This window comes from Pteropus vampyrus, unplaced genomic scaffold (genome assembly GCF_000151845.1).
Source record: "Pteropus vampyrus isolate Shadow unplaced genomic scaffold, Pvam_2.0 Scaffold592, whole genome shotgun sequence".
Taxonomy (NCBI): domain Eukaryota; kingdom Metazoa; phylum Chordata; class Mammalia; order Chiroptera; family Pteropodidae; genus Pteropus; species Pteropus vampyrus.
In genome coordinates, this window is record NW_011889373.1 from 343,124 (window position 1) to 362,972 (window position 19,849).

The following is a 19,849-nucleotide window of genomic DNA, read 5'->3' on the forward strand; positions in this document are numbered from 1 at the left end:
ATGTGAATTATAGCTCAATAGAGTTGTCAAAAAATGGAGAAGAGGCAATATTTTGAGACTGGCCGAGAATTTGCCAGAATTGATAACATACATGACTCCACATATACAAGAAGCGCAAAACATACCAAGTAGGATAATTAAAATGAAATCTACTCTAGACACACTCCAATGAAACTGCCGATAGCCCAAATCAAAGAAATCCCTGGCAATCAAAATTTGGAGGGCATTGCAAACACACTGAAATCACCATGCCATCTTAACTGCCAGAGAAAAGAACTTCAGAACAAGGGACTACTCAGAAGGTACCATGTTTGGCCTCTCTAGGGGGATAAAAAAAAAAAAATTAGACAGAGACAGAAATCAAAATGGTACTGCCCTGCCTTTGATTCAGAACAGGGACACAGCTTGCCTGATAGAAAACATAAAATGCTATGGCCATGCTACCCTGAACAAGCCTGATCCCATCTGATCTTGGAAGCTAAGCATGGTCGGGCCTGGTTAGTACTAGGATGGGAGACCACCTAGGAAGACCAGGCGCTGTAGGCGTAAAAATATATATATATTAAAAAAAAAAAAGGGGGGGATTGTAAACTGACAAGGTCCTTGCAATCTGTGAGGTCAACCAAGGGTTGTCTCGCCTAAAAAAAATAAAAATAAGAATGAATGAATGAATGAATGAAATAGAAAACATAACATGCCTCAAGCTTGAAAGCTAAATGTTAAAAGCCATTTGACAAAATAGTTTTAGTTAGAATCTCTAAGAAGTAACTTGCACCAAGGGGAAGAATGGGGACTTTTCTCTGACTGCTGGAGATTATTTGTTGGTCAATACTCAAGAGTATAAGTGTATACGGCCATGCAGGGTACCACCTTACTAATTAAAAGCTCGTGCTACTTAAGAAGAAGATAAACATTAAGTCATAGTATGTTGCAGGAAAATTCTGAGGGTCCATTTTTCCTCCTAATTTCTGATTTAATTATCTCTTCAGGTATCTGTTTATTCACTATGGGAAGGATGTGATGAGGTATTAATTTTTTTTGCTGCAGTAAAAGTATACTTACTAAAAACTGGCTTTGAATCATATATATACATATATATGTCAATAAATAAATGATTCATAAATATTTAATTCAATAACTGTTTACAGAACAGTATTTTAAGATGCAATTAAAATGACAATTTTCTACATTAAGATCTCCTTTCTTTACAGGACAAGCATAAATCCTTAGAGACAAATAAGAAATTCTAATAACTCATTAAGTATCTACATCTGTCAATGTTTAATTTATCAAGAGTGAATGCAAGCTTTAAAACAGAAATATAGGTCGAGAAACATACATAAAATTTTATCACCTGCACGAATACAAAAATAACATTATTTTAAAAAGCAAACAAAAACTTCTTTAGATATCAGGTATTGTACAAGTCCAAAATTATAGTTTCCTAAAAGGTCATTTTGTTAATAATCAGAGTTCTATTTGTCAGCACAGAAATACATAAGCAGGCATATTTCTCATTTGTAACGTAAGAGTGGTAGAATTTTACCATCTTTTGACTGTAAAAAGGCTGATTGTGAGTGAAAATATGACAATACTCATGACCAAGTATCCTGTCCATCAAATACTTAATCTTAACTGGTAGTGCTGTCAGACCTATAAAAGCTAAAACACATTTAGGTAGGAGCTCCTTTTAAAATGTGAGTTGTCCCTTCTTGAAACTCAAATAAAGGTGGTTATTTACTTTCATGAAATTAAAAGCACTTTATCAGCATTCCTTCCTTTCTTCAGTAAATATGTATCAAGAATTTTGTTTGCCAGAAGTGTGCCTGAAGTGAGCCTGTTATGCAGCTCAATAGTGATTAAAAAAGGGAGTGAAGTTTAAGAGCTCAGAGTTGCCCCAGTTGTGCTGCAGGAAAGGTTCCCTTGGAAACATGTAGCATAGAAATAAACATGGTATGTGCAGTGAATGGTATACCCAAAAGGGTAGCCAGAGATGCTTGGGAAAGGGATCGATTAAGAGGCTTGTGAGACAAACAGCAAAAGAAACACAGGAAACAAATGTGGTGTGAGAAACCTTCTGCTAAGGATTATTTCACAATTTGCCATCTACTTTCAGTCCTCACACTTAATCATTCATGTTTGTCTCCAATATCACACTACCAGTTCTTTTACCATGTTCTATTTGGGAACTTCTCTTCTGTACCTGAATGCCTTCTACACATCTCCTGAGTTTTCAAGCTACTGTGAGGAATCTGGGGTGAGAGTGAGCAACTCAATTCTGTCCTGAAGTATCAGAACCCATTCTGAAGCTCCATCCACTCCCTTAAGGGTTCTCTCAATGAACAGAAACAATTATTGGTATTATTAGTCACCATTTCTTGGTATATTCAGAGAATGGGGAATTAGTTTAACACTAATGGCACCACTAGCCCAAGGCAGCAGAAAGATCACAACTTGAAGAACTTGATTTCTAGATTCAATCCTTTACCAATTGGTAGCTAAAAGTCACATAAGTAAGTCTTGGTTTATGTCTCTTGTCTTAGATTCCCAACTGGTTGGTTACTATCAAAAGTATCCTTCTTGGGCAATAAATGTTACCATTTCCTACTTATCAACCTTACATCCTTGGGAAAGTTACTTAACCTTTGCAATGCTTTCTATTTTTTATTCTGAAAATGGAAGTAGCAATAATATCTAATTTGAGATATTGTGAGAATTAAAAGGGAAAACTATAAAAAGTACTTAGCAGACCTAATGTTTTATACAATTATTAGTTACTTTTGGTCGCAATGACTTGGAAGCATTTTAGGATCTTGGAGTATTTTAGAGTTACCGCCATGAAAAAAACATCATTCTTGTTCTGCTTTATATAAATGGTTCAACCACTCTTTGTTATAATCACCTGTCTTTTCACTTCTACTGCTTCTTGAGTAGAAGCTTAATAAATGTGGTTCTGATCTTCATTATTTTACTAAATATTTGATTAAGGAAGGCACTATTTAAATCAAATCACATGAAGATTTTAATTGAGATATTCAACCATTCAAACTAATAAAAGTCATCATTAAATCCTAATTTAGTATTACTTATAAGGATATATGGGATATGTCAAACCATATTTTTGATTGAAAAATATTTGTTGACAAAATTTATCTATGTGCATTATTTGTTATTAGGTAACATTCCATAAATGTCTTGAGAGTATCTTTTAATCATTGGGTAGGAATAAAATAAATGAGAAGAACAGAATATGGGGGAAATCAAAGCCATAAAAGCACAAGTATGGTTAAGAAAATATTTTCTTGGTGTCTATATTTATCAAAGAAGTAAATGTGCATAGTTTAAAAAGTGAAGAGTTCTTTAAAATAGTATCGGACCCTGACACTCTCCATCCACATTCTGACTCCTCTGAGGCAAAAACTTAAAACACTTTTATCTGTATTTTTTCTAGCTATTTACAATAAGTCCTCACTTAACCTTGTTGATAGATTCTTGGAAATGCGGTGAAACAATGTATAACAAAACCAATTTTCTAGGCTAGTTGATATAAACAAGAGTTAAGTTCCAACAGCATTTCAACTTGTAAGGAAATGACATTATTTGAGGACCTGCGGTATCTTCGTATTTCTAAATGACATCCTTTCACAATTATTTCTTGATTTTTCCATTTTAGGTGTTATCTCAGTCTCCTAACATGGAAGATGAAGACTTAGCTCTTATAATGTCTCCATACATACATTTTCTTTCTCAAACACCCAAAATGGTTATACCACACTTTTTACCAAAACCATATACATTCGGTTAAATCAATATTCATTGAGCAAAACTATATGCAATGCTTACCAATTTCTTTCTCCTCCTATTCCCCGTTTTCTATTTGTGTAGAACAAATCCATTCCCAAACTTTGACAGACCTGCCAAACGTCCCTAGGTATAGCCAAACACATCAGGTAAGCCTTCTACTTTTTTTTTTTCCTTTGGCAACAACTGTAGCTCTCCTTCAGGACTCACTGGTGGCCTTCAAGGCCTGATATCCAGCTGTCATCCTGGGCTGTCCTTTACCATCACTATGGAAACTTCCTATGATTCCACCTGTATTGGTGCTCCCAATTTCAAGATCCCATGTTTTCCTATTTCTTGGTTCATTTCTACTTTGCGATGGGCCAAAACAAAACATTTTACCAGTTAGAAAGCTGTTGCAGTGTTCCAGATGGTGGCTGGTTCACACAGAGACTCTGGCCTCTAAATTCTTTTAACACGTGTTCTGTGAGGCTAGATTACCTGTCTTAGACTTTTGAAAGAAAACAAGTTTTAACTTTTTTGAGACCCTGAAAAGATATTGTTTTTCTACTCTCACACTTGTCTGATAATTTTGGCTGCTATAGAATTCTAGTTGATTAGTAATTTTCTCTGTGAATTTTGGAGGCCTTGTTCCATTGTGTTAAAGCTTTCTAAGCTGCTATTCAAAGTCCAGTGCTAATTCTTTCATGGAACCAGTTTTTTTCCCTTGGAATCCTTCAGAATCTATTCTTTTTCTAGGGCTGGTAGGCCGCTTAAGTCTAGCAACTCATGTCTTTCTCCTATGAAAAATAGAGTTATTTTTTCATAACTTTTCCCTTTCACTTACTTTGTTCTCTTTTATTGGGACTATGAGACAGAGGTTGGACTTCCTCTAATTAGTATTCTCTTTTTATCAAATTCATTGTCTTCTGGTTGAAGTTTTAGGGACATTTCCTCAACTTAATATTCTAATCCTTCTACTGAATTATTTGATTTCTCCTACCATATTTTTAATTTCTAAGAGATATTTTTCTGTTCTCTTAATATAGCTTTCAATATGATCCTGCTTTTATTTCATATCTATGATTGCTTTGCTGACAATATTATAGATTTGGGCACTTAGGAAGTTTATTTCCTAATATTAACAGTTTACTCCAAGTTCGGTTTTCCCATTTATTTTGTTGTAATTGCTTTCATGTCAGATGCTTTCCTCAAATATTTTTTGACTAACAGTTCCTATTTAAAAGTCTCAACCTAAAAAGCTCATTGGGAACTCTGGGTATGGAAGACGACTAGCCAGTTGGGATTTATTATAGGGTGACAAGGCAGTCTGCTTTTTCATTGGGAAGGGATACAACTACAAATGTCAGTAATTGTGGTTATTTTTTGTTACATCTATCTGACAACTGTGGCCCCTCCTTCAGTCTACCACTTGGTGGACGAGTGGGTCTCCTAGTATTCTGGGAATTGAGTTGAGGAAGAAGCTAGGTGTGTGTGTGAGAGGGGAGCAGACAGGGGTATGTCTCACAATCCAACATATAATGCTATTTTCAGTGAAGTACCTTATTGCTGCCCTTGATGGTGCTCTGAGCTTCAAAGCCTAGAGCTTCTCTAATTCAATGTCAAAAGAGTGAACTTCAAGACCTCTATTAAGGTCTGAAGGGCCCGTGTATGGAAACTGTTGGTGTTCCCACCAGGTCCCTTCAGATTATTCCTACTGATTCTGTGAATCTATCCCCCAGTGTCCATATGCTTGTTTCTAACAACTTTCACCCTCACCTGCAGCCTTCTTCAGAGTCCTACTTTTAGGCTATACAAGCCAATTTGGCAGCAGGCCAACAGAGCTGGAAGTACCTGAAAGATAATATCCCCAGCTATAGTGAATTATTGGTGCAAAGAACATTGGTGCAAAAAGTCAGGACAAATTCTGAGATGTAATATACACTCCAGAGTTCTCCTACAGCATGAGACAGAAGCTGGGATTAGCCTAAAATTGCCCCTTTGCTTGGATTCCTACCCTTCACTGTTTCCCCCACTCCCATACTGGTTTTTCTGGGAGCACCTCCTTAATGAAGCACTTCCACATGAATCTACATCTCAGTCAGCTTTTGGAGAACCTAGCCTAAGGCCATCATCTAGTTGCCAGGGTTTGAGAAAGAATCCAGGAGTCTAAGCATTCTTCATCAAACTTACTACTAGTTCTGATGTTGGACCTGACCTAAACCCCTACTACTACCAGAAGTTTCGAGAACCTCCAATTCCTGAACCCTTAGAGTGTTCAAGGAAGCTGAAACTCCCAGGCTTCTGGAAGTTGGGACAATTTTAGAGCAATTTCCTGTACTGACATTTTTTGTTCAATTTTAAGTTAAACTTCAGAAACACCTTGAGCTTCATAGAGTTGAGTTCAGGCTATTCTTCTAAATGTCTTGAGGTACAACTCGCTCTCCTCTTGGCAGTGTGTACTTTAGTAGAAAAATATGCAGAAGTCTCACCTGACTTAAATCTCTAGAAGAAGCTCTAAAATCAGACAAACATGGTTTCAACTACTTTAGCAGCTAGGTGATGACAGGCAAGTTATTGAACCTTTTCTCCCCTGAAATGGATATAATATGCTTATCACAATACCTGTCATACAGTGAGTCCTATCCTTTGAGTTATTTTCTGGTGGTGAAAATAACTTTTTGGTACTCCTACCATATGCCTTCACCGAGTTACATTTCAGAGATGTATGGTCAAGCTTAAGTGTATAATCTAAGGTAGTGGTTCACAAATGTAGTCTCTAGCTGAATAGCAGCATCGCTAGGAACTTAATAGGGCAAAATCTCAAGCCCTACTCCAGACCTACTGAATCAGAAATTCTGGGGATGGAGCCCAGCCATATGTGTTATTAGCCCTCCAGAAGATTCTAATTCACACTTAAGTGTGAGGAACACCATCCTAAGGCCACAGATCAGAGAAAAATATAACAGACCCCCATGGAGATTAGGTCAAGACCTAGAGTCTGCTGGTGTGGTATTGAAGATTGTATGCAGAACAAGTGACTATATATAAAAACTCAATGATTAAGGATAAGAGGAAGTTATAATTATACTTTTATTATTAGAGTAGTATAGTTGTAAATATTAAGATCATGTTATAAATGAATATAAATTGGAGCTGTGAGCTAAAGAGTAAAATGTAGATTTTAAGTTTGTAAACCACATAGACTTGAAATGTAAATAGAAAAGTGCATTAATGCAAGAAAAATATAATTTCTGGGCCCAGAAGCTAAAGAAACACTTGATATAATCCTTAATTGTTAATGCTTTTCTGAAAAAAAGCTACCAAATATACATGATCTGGAACATGTGCTGAGGAAAATTCATTTGAAACTGCCACTTCACAAGAGACACAACTGTTGAAATCCATTTGAAATTCTGAATTAGTGCTATGCAAGCAAATGATCTTTAGAAACAAAGAAGATAACTTAACAGCAAGAAAGAGCTCCTTGAATCTGCCACTCAGAATCTGGGAGAATGGAGCAAGAAGAAACAAACATTCCAACATCATCTTCATAGAAATTACAGTTGCTTAAAGCCAATTAGGTGATTTACTCCAAAGAGCACAAATGAGAGACACAAGAAAGCCAATTCCTAGATTATATCAGCCAAGAGCCTGAAATTTTAAAAAGAGAAAAATGGTTCTTTCCCTGGAGGTAGCACAGCACAGATTGTAACTCACACAGGTTTGTGTTCAAAGTAATGACCAGCCACTCAATTTACTTGGATACAGAACCTCTGAGCAGCTCACTTTAATCTTCTGTATGGAAGAACAGAGGATACTTCCCTTCACTCCTTTATGGACTCTGTGAAGACCTCAAAGCTCTGCTGTTGAGATCAGGGACATAGCAGCTCTGAATACCACCACAGGGAATATTAGACTGGCTGAATGTCCCAAAATCATATCTATATTATTTAGTCAATGCAAAGTCTCATTTTATATTAATGATATACTCAAAATACTAATAAAACAATGGCTAATTTATAGTCTTTACTGTATGCCTAACAGACCCTTTGCTGAGCATATAGCATGCACATTCTCAGCAGATCTTCATAACACACCTATAAGGTAGGTGCTTCTTGAATTACATTTTGCAGATGAGGAAATTAAGTCTCAATGAAGCTAAGTAATTTGGTTAAGGTCAACCAGCTACTGTGGTATAGCCAGGATTCAATTCCAAGACTATCTGACTCCAGAAGCTCTGTACTTAACCACAGATGTTTTAATGCCTTTATTTAGAATCGAACCAATCAACAGTTGCAATCTGTGATACATGTGCAATTCTCTTTGCCTTACAAGGAAAGAAGAAAACATTTCGAATAGCAATATTATGTTATTAAATGTGCACAAGGACAGTACTTCCTTTCTGGTTGAGTACTGAATCTATGTAGCCTTAGACAGCTGTAAAGTCTGTTAGGAATGTGGCTCCCTCCTAAAGTCATTGTATTAGTGGAGATTCAGCTGGTCCCCACAGTGCTTGCTTTGGGACTGGTGATGCTCTGGTTGCCATGGACACCAGATTTCAACACACCACTGAGCAGGGGAATCTGTCCCATGCAAAGCAATGGAACCAGCAGATGGGCACAGTAACAGCTAACTGCACATAATGCTATGACCAATATTTGTTTTGCTACCTTTCATTTAAATGATATTCTCACCTGTGAAGTCTGTAAGACTAACTCTCATGTGGGAGAACAGCTTCTTTATGGCATGTCAAAGTCACTCATTTGTCTGGGTTGTTGAATGGGTAAAGCTATTCAGGAAAGGAAATCTGATCTTACATATAACACTTCTTTGTTCAGCTTGCTAAAAGAAAGAATGGATCAAGTGACTTCTTGAAAATTCAGTTTGTCCAAGTGGCTAACACCCCAAGAATAATGAGTCTGTTAAGTTGGTAGGTTTCCCTAGTAACTAAATCCATAAAGAAAATAATTAGGAAAAGATGAGCAGTGTTTAGATATATATAAATAATGCATGAGAACATATTTTTCCTTGAGACAAACCAAACATTCAAGGCATTGTATTTAGTTAATGAATGTAGGTCACAGATCAATTAGTACAAGAGAATCATGAAGAGAAATACTTATTGGACACATCATGGACTGTTACCAGTTTACCAAAAGACCATCCCCACATGGGGATATTAAAAGACCTCCCTGCCACACGGTGGAAATCCACTGTGTATTGTGTAGGAGCTACTCGCATGACAAATATCACTCATTAAACTAACCAGCAAAAATGAAATTAGCCATGTTAATAAGAAATTAATACAATCTATCATTTTCATATTCGGAAGTCAATATAGTGAAATTCCATTAAAACAACCTCCTTATAGAACACTAGGAGGTTGAATTATAGGCAAAATAAATAATTCAGTATATTTAAAAGAATTTTTACTATGCCAATTTCCCTAACTTATTTATTCAATAATAAGAAAATTTGTGAACCATGCTCTCTTCAAATAATTACATTACAAATAAGTCTAGGTTTTAGTGGAGTGTATGTAAATGAAAAGGTATAAATAAATTATACCTAAGGAAATCTGAATTATTTTTAGTAGGTTTGTTAAATCATTGTATCAGAAAAAATAAAATAAAAAAATGTTTAAGTATCTTCAATTTAAACTAATTGAGAGTTGGGGGCAACACTACATTTACACAGGTAAATGTAATTGAATGATTCTAAAGTAGGAATGGTTCCATGAGCATAAAAATCATATTTTCTATCTGATCTGGGAATTTTATAATAAAGTGCCTCTTCTTTTATCACTATAAAGTAATTTAAAACTGCTGGAATGTCTATTTGGGCCTTTAAAGAAATTCTAAAAAGCCTTCTGTATACAGTGCAAAATTATATTTATCAGAAAAGAAATCCACATTCACCCATATATGTTGAGTCCTTAATCCTGCAAGATGTGCCTGGCAGTGAATCTTTCCTTTAGCATAAACTAAAACTTGGAGAGCTGATATTCTGGCATTTGTGGAAGAAGCTATTTTCAGTACAAAGGACAAATGATGAAAATCATGAAGTTTTATGGGAATTAGTCAAATTTGTCAGTAGGTAATCCCATAAAATTTTTTTAAAAAATAAAGTGATTCAGAGCTTTGTACTCAAGTCTACTCAACGAACCAGCAGCAGTAGCATCACCTAGGGGTTTGCTAGAGATACAGAATCTTGGGACTCACCCTAGACCTGTTGAATCAAAACCTGATTTTTAACAAGATCCCCAGGAGACTTGTGGCACATTAATGGGTGAGGAGCAGTAAATGAAAGCACAGATTTGGCAAGCAGCCTGGGAGATGGAAGATGGAACCTCCATCTCTGTCACTGACTACTTGTGTAACTTGGAACAAATTCCACAACCTCTCTGTGCCTCAGTTCCCTCACTGGGTATGATGAAGGTAGTACAGCGTATGTCACAACATTGCTGGTAATATTAAATGGCAATACATGTAAAGTGCTTACAATAGTATGCATAATAAGTAATCAATGAGTGCTAGTTCTTAAATCCTTTTAGCAATCATAGGGTTCTAGATCAAGAGCAACAATGGATCTAAGCTGTGGCCTACAGAAGCACTCCACTTTCTGGCAGGTCTATAATCAGGCAATCAGGAACTGGTCTTGCACTACAAAAAATCCACTTCCCCAATCTACTGTCATTTCAAGACAAACTTAAGGGTTTACATATGCAGTACACACACACAGCTGCTTATAAAACAAGAACCACTCAAATCTAGACTGAGTAAAATCCTACCTATGCATCTTGTTCAGTGAGTGTTGAATTCAACAATAAGAGGACTAATTTTCTAACCTAGAAATCTCCATCCTTATTTTCTACCTATCAATTTGTCATATATTAAAAAGTCTGATGAAACTCAGTATTGAAAATAATGTAGGAACGCAGGCGCCCCCAAACGCTGGTGAGGGAACAGAAATTGATGTAAACTTTTTGGAAATCAGTTTGATAATCTCTATCAAGTGAAAAATACCTGTGAATTTTGACTCAGCAACTGTTTTAAAAATTTATCCTACATATGTACTTGCAACAGAAAGCAAAGATACATATATAGAAAGACTTCTGTCTGTATGTATACATTACATGTAAATATTATATGTGTATATATGCATATTGCATGTATATGTGTATATTTTTTACAGTACTGATTTTTATAGCAAAAAAAACTCACATCAACTAATGTCCATCAATAATAATTAAGTTATGGTATAGCCATTAAATCAAACCGGTATAAAAAATGAGACATTTCTTTATGCAGTAACATGCAATGATGCCCAAAGTACTTTATGCAAGGAAGCAAGCTATATCTTTCAGTATCCTCTTATTGTTTGATTTTTACTTTATGAGGATGACAGTAATAATTTTTTAGGAAAATAAAGATCTCAAACAACCTAATATTACACCTCCAGGAACTAGAAAAAGAAAAAAAATAAGCCCCAAGTTAGAAGAAAATAACAAACATTAGAGCAGAAATAAATACTAGGAAAATAATCAAAAAGATCAATGAAACTAAGAATTGGTTTTTTTTGATAAGATAAACAAAATTGACAAACTTTTAGCTAGACTAAGAAATAAAGAAGACTCAAATAAAATCAGAAATGAAAGAGGAGATATTACAACTGATACCACAGAAATACATAATAGACTCCTATGAATAATTATATACCAATGAACAGTATAACCTAGAAGAAATGGATGAATTCATACAACCTACAAATATTGAATCATGAAGAAATAGAAGAGTTGAATGGACCAATAACAACTAAGGAGATTGAATCAGTAATCAAAAACCTCCCAAGGAAAGAAAAGCCAGGATCAAATGGTTTCTAGTGAATTCAGACATTTAAAGAATTAACACTAATCCTTCTCTAACTCTTCCAAACAACTGCAAAGGAGAGAACACTTCTAAACTCATTTTATGAAACCAGCATTACTGTGATACCAAAGCCAGATAAGGACATTAGAAGGAAACTACAGCCCAATATCTATGATAAATACAGATTTAAAAACTGAAACAAAATACTAGCAAACCAAACTCAACAACACAATAAAAGGATCATACAACATGATCAAGTGGGACTCATCCCTGGGACACAAGGATGGTTCAACATGTGCAAACCAATGAATGTGATACATCACATTAATAGAAGGAAAGATAAAAATCATATGATCATCTCAATAGATACAGAAAAAGCATTTGACAAAATTTGACATTCCTTCATGATAAAAACTCTCAACAAATTGGGTATAGAAGGAACATATCTCAACATAATAAAGGCCATATAAAAGCAGCTCACAGCTAACATCATATTCAGGGATAAAAGGTTGAATGCTTTTCCTCTAAGATCTAGAACAAGAGCCCACACTCACCACTCCTATTCAACACAGTACTCGAAAAAAATAATCCTAAAGTTCACATGGAACCACAAAAGACCCCTAAGAGCCAAAGCAATCTTGAGAAAGGAGCTAGAGGAAACACACTTCCTGGGTTCAAACTGTATTACAAAACTATAGTAATCAAAACAACACGGTACTGGCATAAAAACAGACACATAGACAATGGAACAGAATCAAGAGCCCAGAAATAAACCCGTGCATACATAGTCAATATTTGACAAGGGAGTCAAGAATACTCAATGGGAAAAATATAGTCTCTTCAATAAATGGTGCTGGGAAAAAGTGGATACAAATGCAGAAGAATGAAACTGGAACTCTATTTTATACCACTCACAAAAATTAACAAAATGGATTAAAGACTTAAACATAAGACCTGAAATTGTAAAATGTAAAGAAAACATAGGGAAGAAGCTCCTTGACATTGGTTTTGCAACGATTTTCTCGATGTGACACCAAAAGCACAAGCAATGAAAGCAAAAATCACTAAGTGGGACTACATCAAACTAAGAAACTTCTGCATAGCAAAAGAACAATCAACAAAATGAAAAAGCAATCTACAAAATAGGAGAAAATACTTGCAAACCATATTTCAGATAAGAGGTTAATATTCAAAACATATAAAGAACTCATATAACTCAATAGCAACACAACAAATAACTCGATTAAAAAATGTGCAGAATTGCATAGACATTTTTCCAAAGAAGCCATACCAAGCACATGAAAAGGTGCTCAATATTACTGATAATTAAGGAAACGTAAATCAAAACCACAATGAGCTATCACCTCACACCTGTTAGAATGGCTATCAGAAAGACAAGAAGTAACAAGCGTTAGCAAGGATGTGGAGAAAAAGGAACACTGTGTACTTTTGGTGGAAATATAAATTGATGAAGGCGCTATGGAAAACAGTATAGAAGGTCCTCAAGAAATTAAAAATAGAAATGACATGATCCAGCAATCTCACTTGTATTTATTGAAAGGAAATGAAAACAGGATCTCAAACAAAGATCTGCATCCCCACGTTCATTGTAGCATTATTCACAATAGCCAAGGAAGTGGGAGGTCACAAGACAGACCTTGCCAAGGGGAAGACACTTTGGTAACCACACAGTAGCATTCCCCTCTTCTTTCTTCTTTCTTGTTAGAACCTGTGTCCAATGATAAAGGTTAGGACACTAACCTTTCCAGCCTCCCCTGAAACCAGAAGTGACCAGTTGATCAAGTGGTGGGAAATGAGGCAGAAGGAAAATCCTTCAAGGATAGAATGTTCTATATGATAAAAAAATAAAGATGCAAGAAAAAAGCCTCAGACCCTCCCATTCTCCTTCAGTTGTATGGGAACATGAGATGATTGGAATGGCAGCAGCCATCCTGCAACCCTGAAGTGTGATACAGTTCACACATTGAGAATAGTAGAGAAAAAAAGTTGGAAAGGGCTTGGGTTCTGATGACCTTCCCGAGTTGCTGAAACAATTCTGGAATGGCCTAGCTCTACATTCCTTGTAAAGTGATGTAATAAATGTTCCCATTATTTAGATTTCTTTTTACTGAACATTCTGTTATTTGCGGCTCAAAGTATTCCTATTTATACTGCTGCCAACCACCTGCCTTAGGAATGAGCTGAGAACCTATCTTGCAATAGTTTTTGTTTTCATCATCCAGGAAGACAGATTCCTTGTATTGGGTATGATTTTCTATGTGATGTTCAGAATCACTTTTGATTTTCGGTTAGTAGATGCAAAAGGGAATAGTGCTGATTTCATTAAGCAGCTACCATGTGCCAAGGCACTTTATCTAGGGTGAGTTGTCACAGCAACTTCCAGACCAGTCCCTTTTGTCTGGGAAAATAAAATCACATCTGTATTTTCTCAAATCTTAAAAAAAAAATAGCATTTCCTTTTATTACAAATGCAGACCACAAACCACCAGAAGTATTTGTGACTTTGCAACGTATAGAAATCAGATATATTCATATCACACTGTAGTTGTTGAGGATATCTCGAAATACCATTGACCCCCATCACTGTTTCAAAAGTACTGTAATCCTTAGGCTCACTACCAAATCTTGTTATTTAATATATTAATAAAGAACCATATATATTACTGCATCACACTTTAAACATGTTTTGGTAACTGAATGTCGAAATAATTGGCTTCCTCTGTAATTCTGTGTTTTACTTTATGTATCTGAAATATTATTCTAAGAAGAGATACCATACGTTTCACCGGATTTACAAAAGAGTCCTTGGTACAGTTTACCTTGTGACCATTCTTAATACTGTTCAATACAGTATTTCTATACAGAAAATGAGGGTGATCTTTTTAAAAGGTAAATAAGATGAAGACATTTAGCTGCTTAAATCTGAAATAAATATGAACTCCTGTGACTGACCTGGCCCTGCAGGATCTGGTTTTACCCTGCTCAGGGCTCCCACCTAGTCTCAAACTCCTCTGTCCCCTAGCCTTCACTCATTTTGCTCCAACCATGCTGGCCACCTTCCATTTCTTTGAAATCTCCAGCAGTTTCCCACCTCAGGGGCTCTGTCCTTGTTCCCGCTGCCTGGAATGTCTGCTTTTAAAGGAGCCACTTCACTCTCCTGCTTCAGTGATGAGCCAGGAAATCACCCTCACAAAGAAGCCTTCTTCACTAATCTATGCCAAGCAGCAGCCCCGCTTCTGCCTTGCTCCAGTTAGTTCCTGTTTACTTCCTTCAGAGCACTTATAACAACATAATTGTATTGATTTTCATTCACTACTAAATCCTGGCATCTAGAAAGGTGCCTGGCACCCATAAAAAAACGTGACATTCACTGAATGAAGAAACAACATAAATGAATGAGAAAGCTATTAGGAATCCATTTTATAAGAGAGGAAATTGAGGCTTAAAGATGTTGAATTATTTGTCCAAGGTCACCAGTGGCAGTTATTATTTTGATTGTGGTCCCTAGGCCTCCCCCTAATCCCTTCACTATTTTTTCTAATTTCCTTTTCCCTGTTACATTTCCACCAATTCATGGAAAGCAGAATAGACCCAATACAAGTCTTTATGGTGTGATTTCTCGGGACTTTAGTGCCCCATTGCTCAAGGATATCTGCTTAACAAACCCTCAAAGCTGAGTATTACCAGGAAAGAATATATTAGAATATATTAGGATATAGAGATTCTCTCTCTGTACATACACACACATTTTTCATCCCTAAATCTTATAAACATAAATACAAACAATAAAATCAAATACAAGGAAGAAAATTCAGAAAAGGGTAAACTAAGGAAAAAAAATTAGATAAACTCGGGGTAAATGTTAACATACAAAAGTACCTGTGATGAGGCACTGTAAGCAAGCCTACGTAGACCACAATCCTGGTGATATGCTTCCTAGTAGCTGACATAAACACAGTTAGAAAAACACAGATGACACATTCTGAAGATTAAAAAAATCAATTTCCAGGAAGAGTACAACTATTCCTGTTTCCAAGTCCTGAGAGAAATTCTTCTTGTGGGTCCTCGTAAGGAAAGCATGGTAGGATATAGTAATCAGTATTCTAAACTACAATTTATATCAAGCTTCATAGAATGGTGTCTTATAGCATGCCTTAATAGACATGAGTGGTATAATGCCAAAACCTATGTAGCACTGTATCGCCTTGCTATTCAAAGTGTGGTCCCTAGACCAGCAGTATCAGCATCATCTGGGAACTTGTTAGAAATTCAGAATCTCAAGCCCAATTCCAGGCCTGCTGGGTCAGAATCTGTATTTTATTAATAAGACCTGCAGGAGATTCCTATGAACATTAAAGTTTAACAAGCACTGGTCTACTAGTTAAGCTTGATCTTAAGGTAAAATTTGCAATTAACCAGTATTCATTTATACATTCAACAGATATTTACTGAGACATTGGTTGTAGGAAAGGATTTTTTAAACATGACACCAAAAGCACCACCATAAAGGAAAATACTGATAAATGGGATACCATTAAAACTGAGTGATAAAACAAGCCATAGAGTAGACACTATTTGCAACAACACCAAAAAAGGAAAGTTGAGTACCTAAATATGTACTAGGCACCGTTTTAATGCTGGGAATACAACAATGAAACAAAAAACTCTACTCTTATGGAGCTTACATTCTAATTGGAGAAGACATAAATCAACAAAACAAGTAAAGCAAAGCAAGAAAGTGGCATAAGTCGGAGGACAGGGTTGCAGTTTTAAATGGACGGGGAAAGACTCACTGAGGAGGGAATGACTTATACAAGGTCAGGAGGCTAGCTATAAAAATAGCTAGAGGATGAGTATTCTAAGCAAAGGGAACAACCTGAGACAGTAAATGCCTGAACAGCAAGAAGGTTAGTGTGGTGGAAGGAGCAAGAATAAGTAGAGTAGGTATGCAGGGGGCCAAATCATGTGGGGCCTTGTCGGCCATTTTAGGTGTCTTAGCTCTAACTGTGAGATGAGAAGCCACTGGAGAAAAGGTAATAGGGAGCCATTGCAGGATGCTGAGCAGGAAATTCCATATTGAAAAGTGTTTTTAAGAAGATTGGTTTCTCAGAAGTACATAGAATGGCTTTGATTGCGAGAATCCAGCTCAGAGCATATTGCACTAATCTCAGTAAATGGTGATTCATTCATTCAACTATTAGGTGCCAAAGATGTGCCAAATGGTATACAGAGGATCTAGAGTAGGGTGATAAAGAGAGAACTGCCAGAGGAAAATGACTATAAATGACACTGGAGGGAAAGAAATCCAGGACATACTGACATATTGTGTATGGATAAATGACAGAACTTTGAAATTCAATCAAGGTTTATGGATCATCTACTGATGGTACATAACATGTATTTTCCCCTCGAAGGGCTTCTCCCTTTCAAGTCTGAACATGGATTGCTGCAAGTGAGGCTGACACTGAGACTAGCTGATTTGCTCAGGTTAAGAGCTTGGGTTTTTTGGTTTGTTTTGTTTTTTCACTCGGAGCTTGTTCTGTTTCCTAGGAACAAGGGTCAAAGCACCTCAACTTGATTAGTATAAAAAGACAGATCTAGTTTGGCAGAAGGGCAGAAGAGAGGTCCTAATAAATGTCTTGGTGGATCGATCAGCCTTGCAGATTAGCCCTGGGACCCCAGTTTTGGTGCAAGGAGTCCTGGTCTGTTTCCACCTGAATGACCTGATGGGTCTCCCACTCTTTGTTGTTCCATTCTAGGGAAAAGGCCCCAAGGCATGGAAAGGGAAAGAAGCAAGTTTAAGACAGCTGGAAAAAAATTTTTTGAAAATTGCCTACCGCCAGACTCCAAGGTTTGAGGAACAGATGCAAATGTAATGCAAATGATATGTAAATAGCCCTGTGGCCTTCTAAAAGGTTTTATACAACTGCAAGGGCCCTTGAGAAACTGCTAGCAGATAACAGTGACTCAGAGGCATAGCGAACTATTTCAAGACAACTTTGTCACACAGCCCTTTGCTGCCTTGCTAGAATCAACCTCACTTGAATCAACCTCACCTGCTATAAATAAAAAAAAAAGTTCAAGTCTGCTTCTGTAAAGGTTATCTAATTACACGTTTAAAACACTCTGCGTACCTTCAATTTTTCAACACCTCTTACCACCAAATAAATCTAAGTTAAATGTGTCACTTCCTCTCTAGAATTTTGGCTGCAGTGGGTTATGAATGAAAGAGCCTCTCTTTCAATTCTGGTTACTATGATTCTTTGAAGGATTTTTTTTCTCCACAGGAACTAGCACATTCTCTTCTTATACATGCTGCTGTATTCAACGTGAATACAAACAAACAAACAAACAAAAAACCTATATACAGTTGTGAAATCCAATTCACTTCAAGGAGCTACTGGGAAAGTTATTAAGAAAACCTGCCAAGTATGCTGTCGTCATGAGAATCCTAACCACACATTTTAAAATGAAAAATGCACATTCGGTTACAATGGGGGTACAAATCTGTCCACGTTTATATATTTAGCAGAGGGCACCCAGAATCAGATACCCATTTTATAAGAGCCATGAGATGAACTGAATAGTAAGCAACGTAGTAAGCACTTCAGACCTACAGCTGGGCAGTTATTTCCGGTTACGGACGGGGTGGGGGTCGCAGAAGCAACTTACCTCCACCTTAGTAATGGAAACAATGATGGCATAATCAGCCCCCAAAATTTCCACCACTTTCCTGGTACTCTAACATTCAAGGGTGCTCTAGGAGAGTCAAAGGAAGGGAAATTCTTTTCATTTTAGTTTTTAAAAACCCTCTTGAAAAAGCCTCCAGAAAGCTATTGGGCAAAGAGGTATCTGGGCAGATGCCACGTTCAGTGGAAAACATGAACAAAGTGCAAAGACGTAGAATCCCAACAAATGAGAGACTTAAAAAGCGAATGGGAAAGACGGACAAGAGCAGGAGACAAACCTCAAGAGAGTGAAGAAACGACAGCGATGAAGAGTAACAAAGAGAGATGGAGATGGCCTGGAGCACTGCTCCCGGAGCGGGAGTCCGGGGAAGGATGAAAAGGCAGGGCCAGGTAGGCGGCGAGCGCCCCCACACGGCCAGGGCTAACTCTTACCTCCTGGGCGAGTTTCTGCTTCAGCACCAGAGCGGCGCACAGGTAGCCCGCGCGGCCCACGAACAGCTCGTCAGAGCCACACTCCAGGAAGGAGACCGGTGCGCAGACGGCGCACAAAGCCCGGAACTTGCCCAGCGGCTGCACGTAATCGGACCGGCCCAGGGCGTGGTACACGAGCGTGGCTACAGCGTACACGCCCGCTCCCCCGAGCAGGAAGGCGGCGCGAGTGTCGGAGTCCGGCTCACCCCACTCTTCCGCACGGGCGCACGCGTCTATGAGGCGCTTGGCTGACCGTAGGTAGCGCTCCCGAGCCGCTGCAAAGAGCGGGCTCTGCGAGACGTGGTAGAGCATGTAGGCCACCCCGGCCACGCCGCCGTACAGTCCCCCTTGGCAGATGCTGGCTGCGGCCGCTGCCCCCCGGGCCTCAGCGCCGCCCCCGAGCGGGGGCAGCTCCTGGAGGATGCGCTCGATGGTGGCGGTGACCAAGGGCGCCACCGCCTCCTCGCACTGGCCTGCCAGCAGGCTGCCCTGGTAGTCATCGAAGCGGTTGGCGAAGCAGCGCTTGGTGTCCATGCTGCTGTCCGTGCCCCCAATGCCGAGCCGGGGTCCGCTTGAGGGCGCACTCTGTAGCCCCGTGCACCACTTCTTGCTTTCTAAGGCGTTTGGATGGCAGTGGATTCGGCGGGGATGGAGCCGGGAGGCTGAGACGGGAGGTGATAAGAGGAGGCGGGCGCGAGGAAGAAGCACGGAGCGGCTTGCCAAGTGGGCCACGGGGCTACCGCGAAGCTCCCGAGTGGCCGGGACGAGCGCGGGGATGTGCGTCGTCCGCCCCACTTCCAGAGGCCGCGCCCTCACCGAACCCGCCCCCTCCTGCGCCGCCGCAGCTCGGCCGCTTCTCCAAGGGGCCAAAGTGATCTCCCGCAGGACCCACGCGGAGCCCGCGCCACTCCTCCCGCTCCGCCCTCAGCTCCTCCCCTCCCAGCGGAAGACCAGGAACGCGCAGGACACGGTTCCGGAACGCTGTGGCTGGGCGTAAGCACACCTGGCGGTGAAGGT

The 19,849-nt window shown here is 38.5% G+C and overlaps 1 protein-coding gene and 1 pseudogene across 1 annotated transcript in view; one reads left to right on the plus strand and one right to left on the minus strand.

The window, feature by feature from the left end:
• Positions 1 to 19,447, minus strand: part of LANCL3 (LanC like 3) — an 86,347-nt gene extending 66,900 nt beyond the window's left edge. The window contains exon 1 of the mRNA XM_011384563.1: positions 18,794 to 19,447. Within this exon, the coding sequence (XP_011382865.1) occupies positions 18,794 to 19,366 (573 nt within the window). The 5' untranslated portion in view covers positions 19,367 to 19,447. The remainder of the gene's footprint in view (positions 1 to 18,793) is intronic.
• Positions 428 to 546, plus strand: LOC111733624 (annotated as a pseudogene).
• Positions 19,448 to 19,849: the final 402 nt, after the last annotated feature.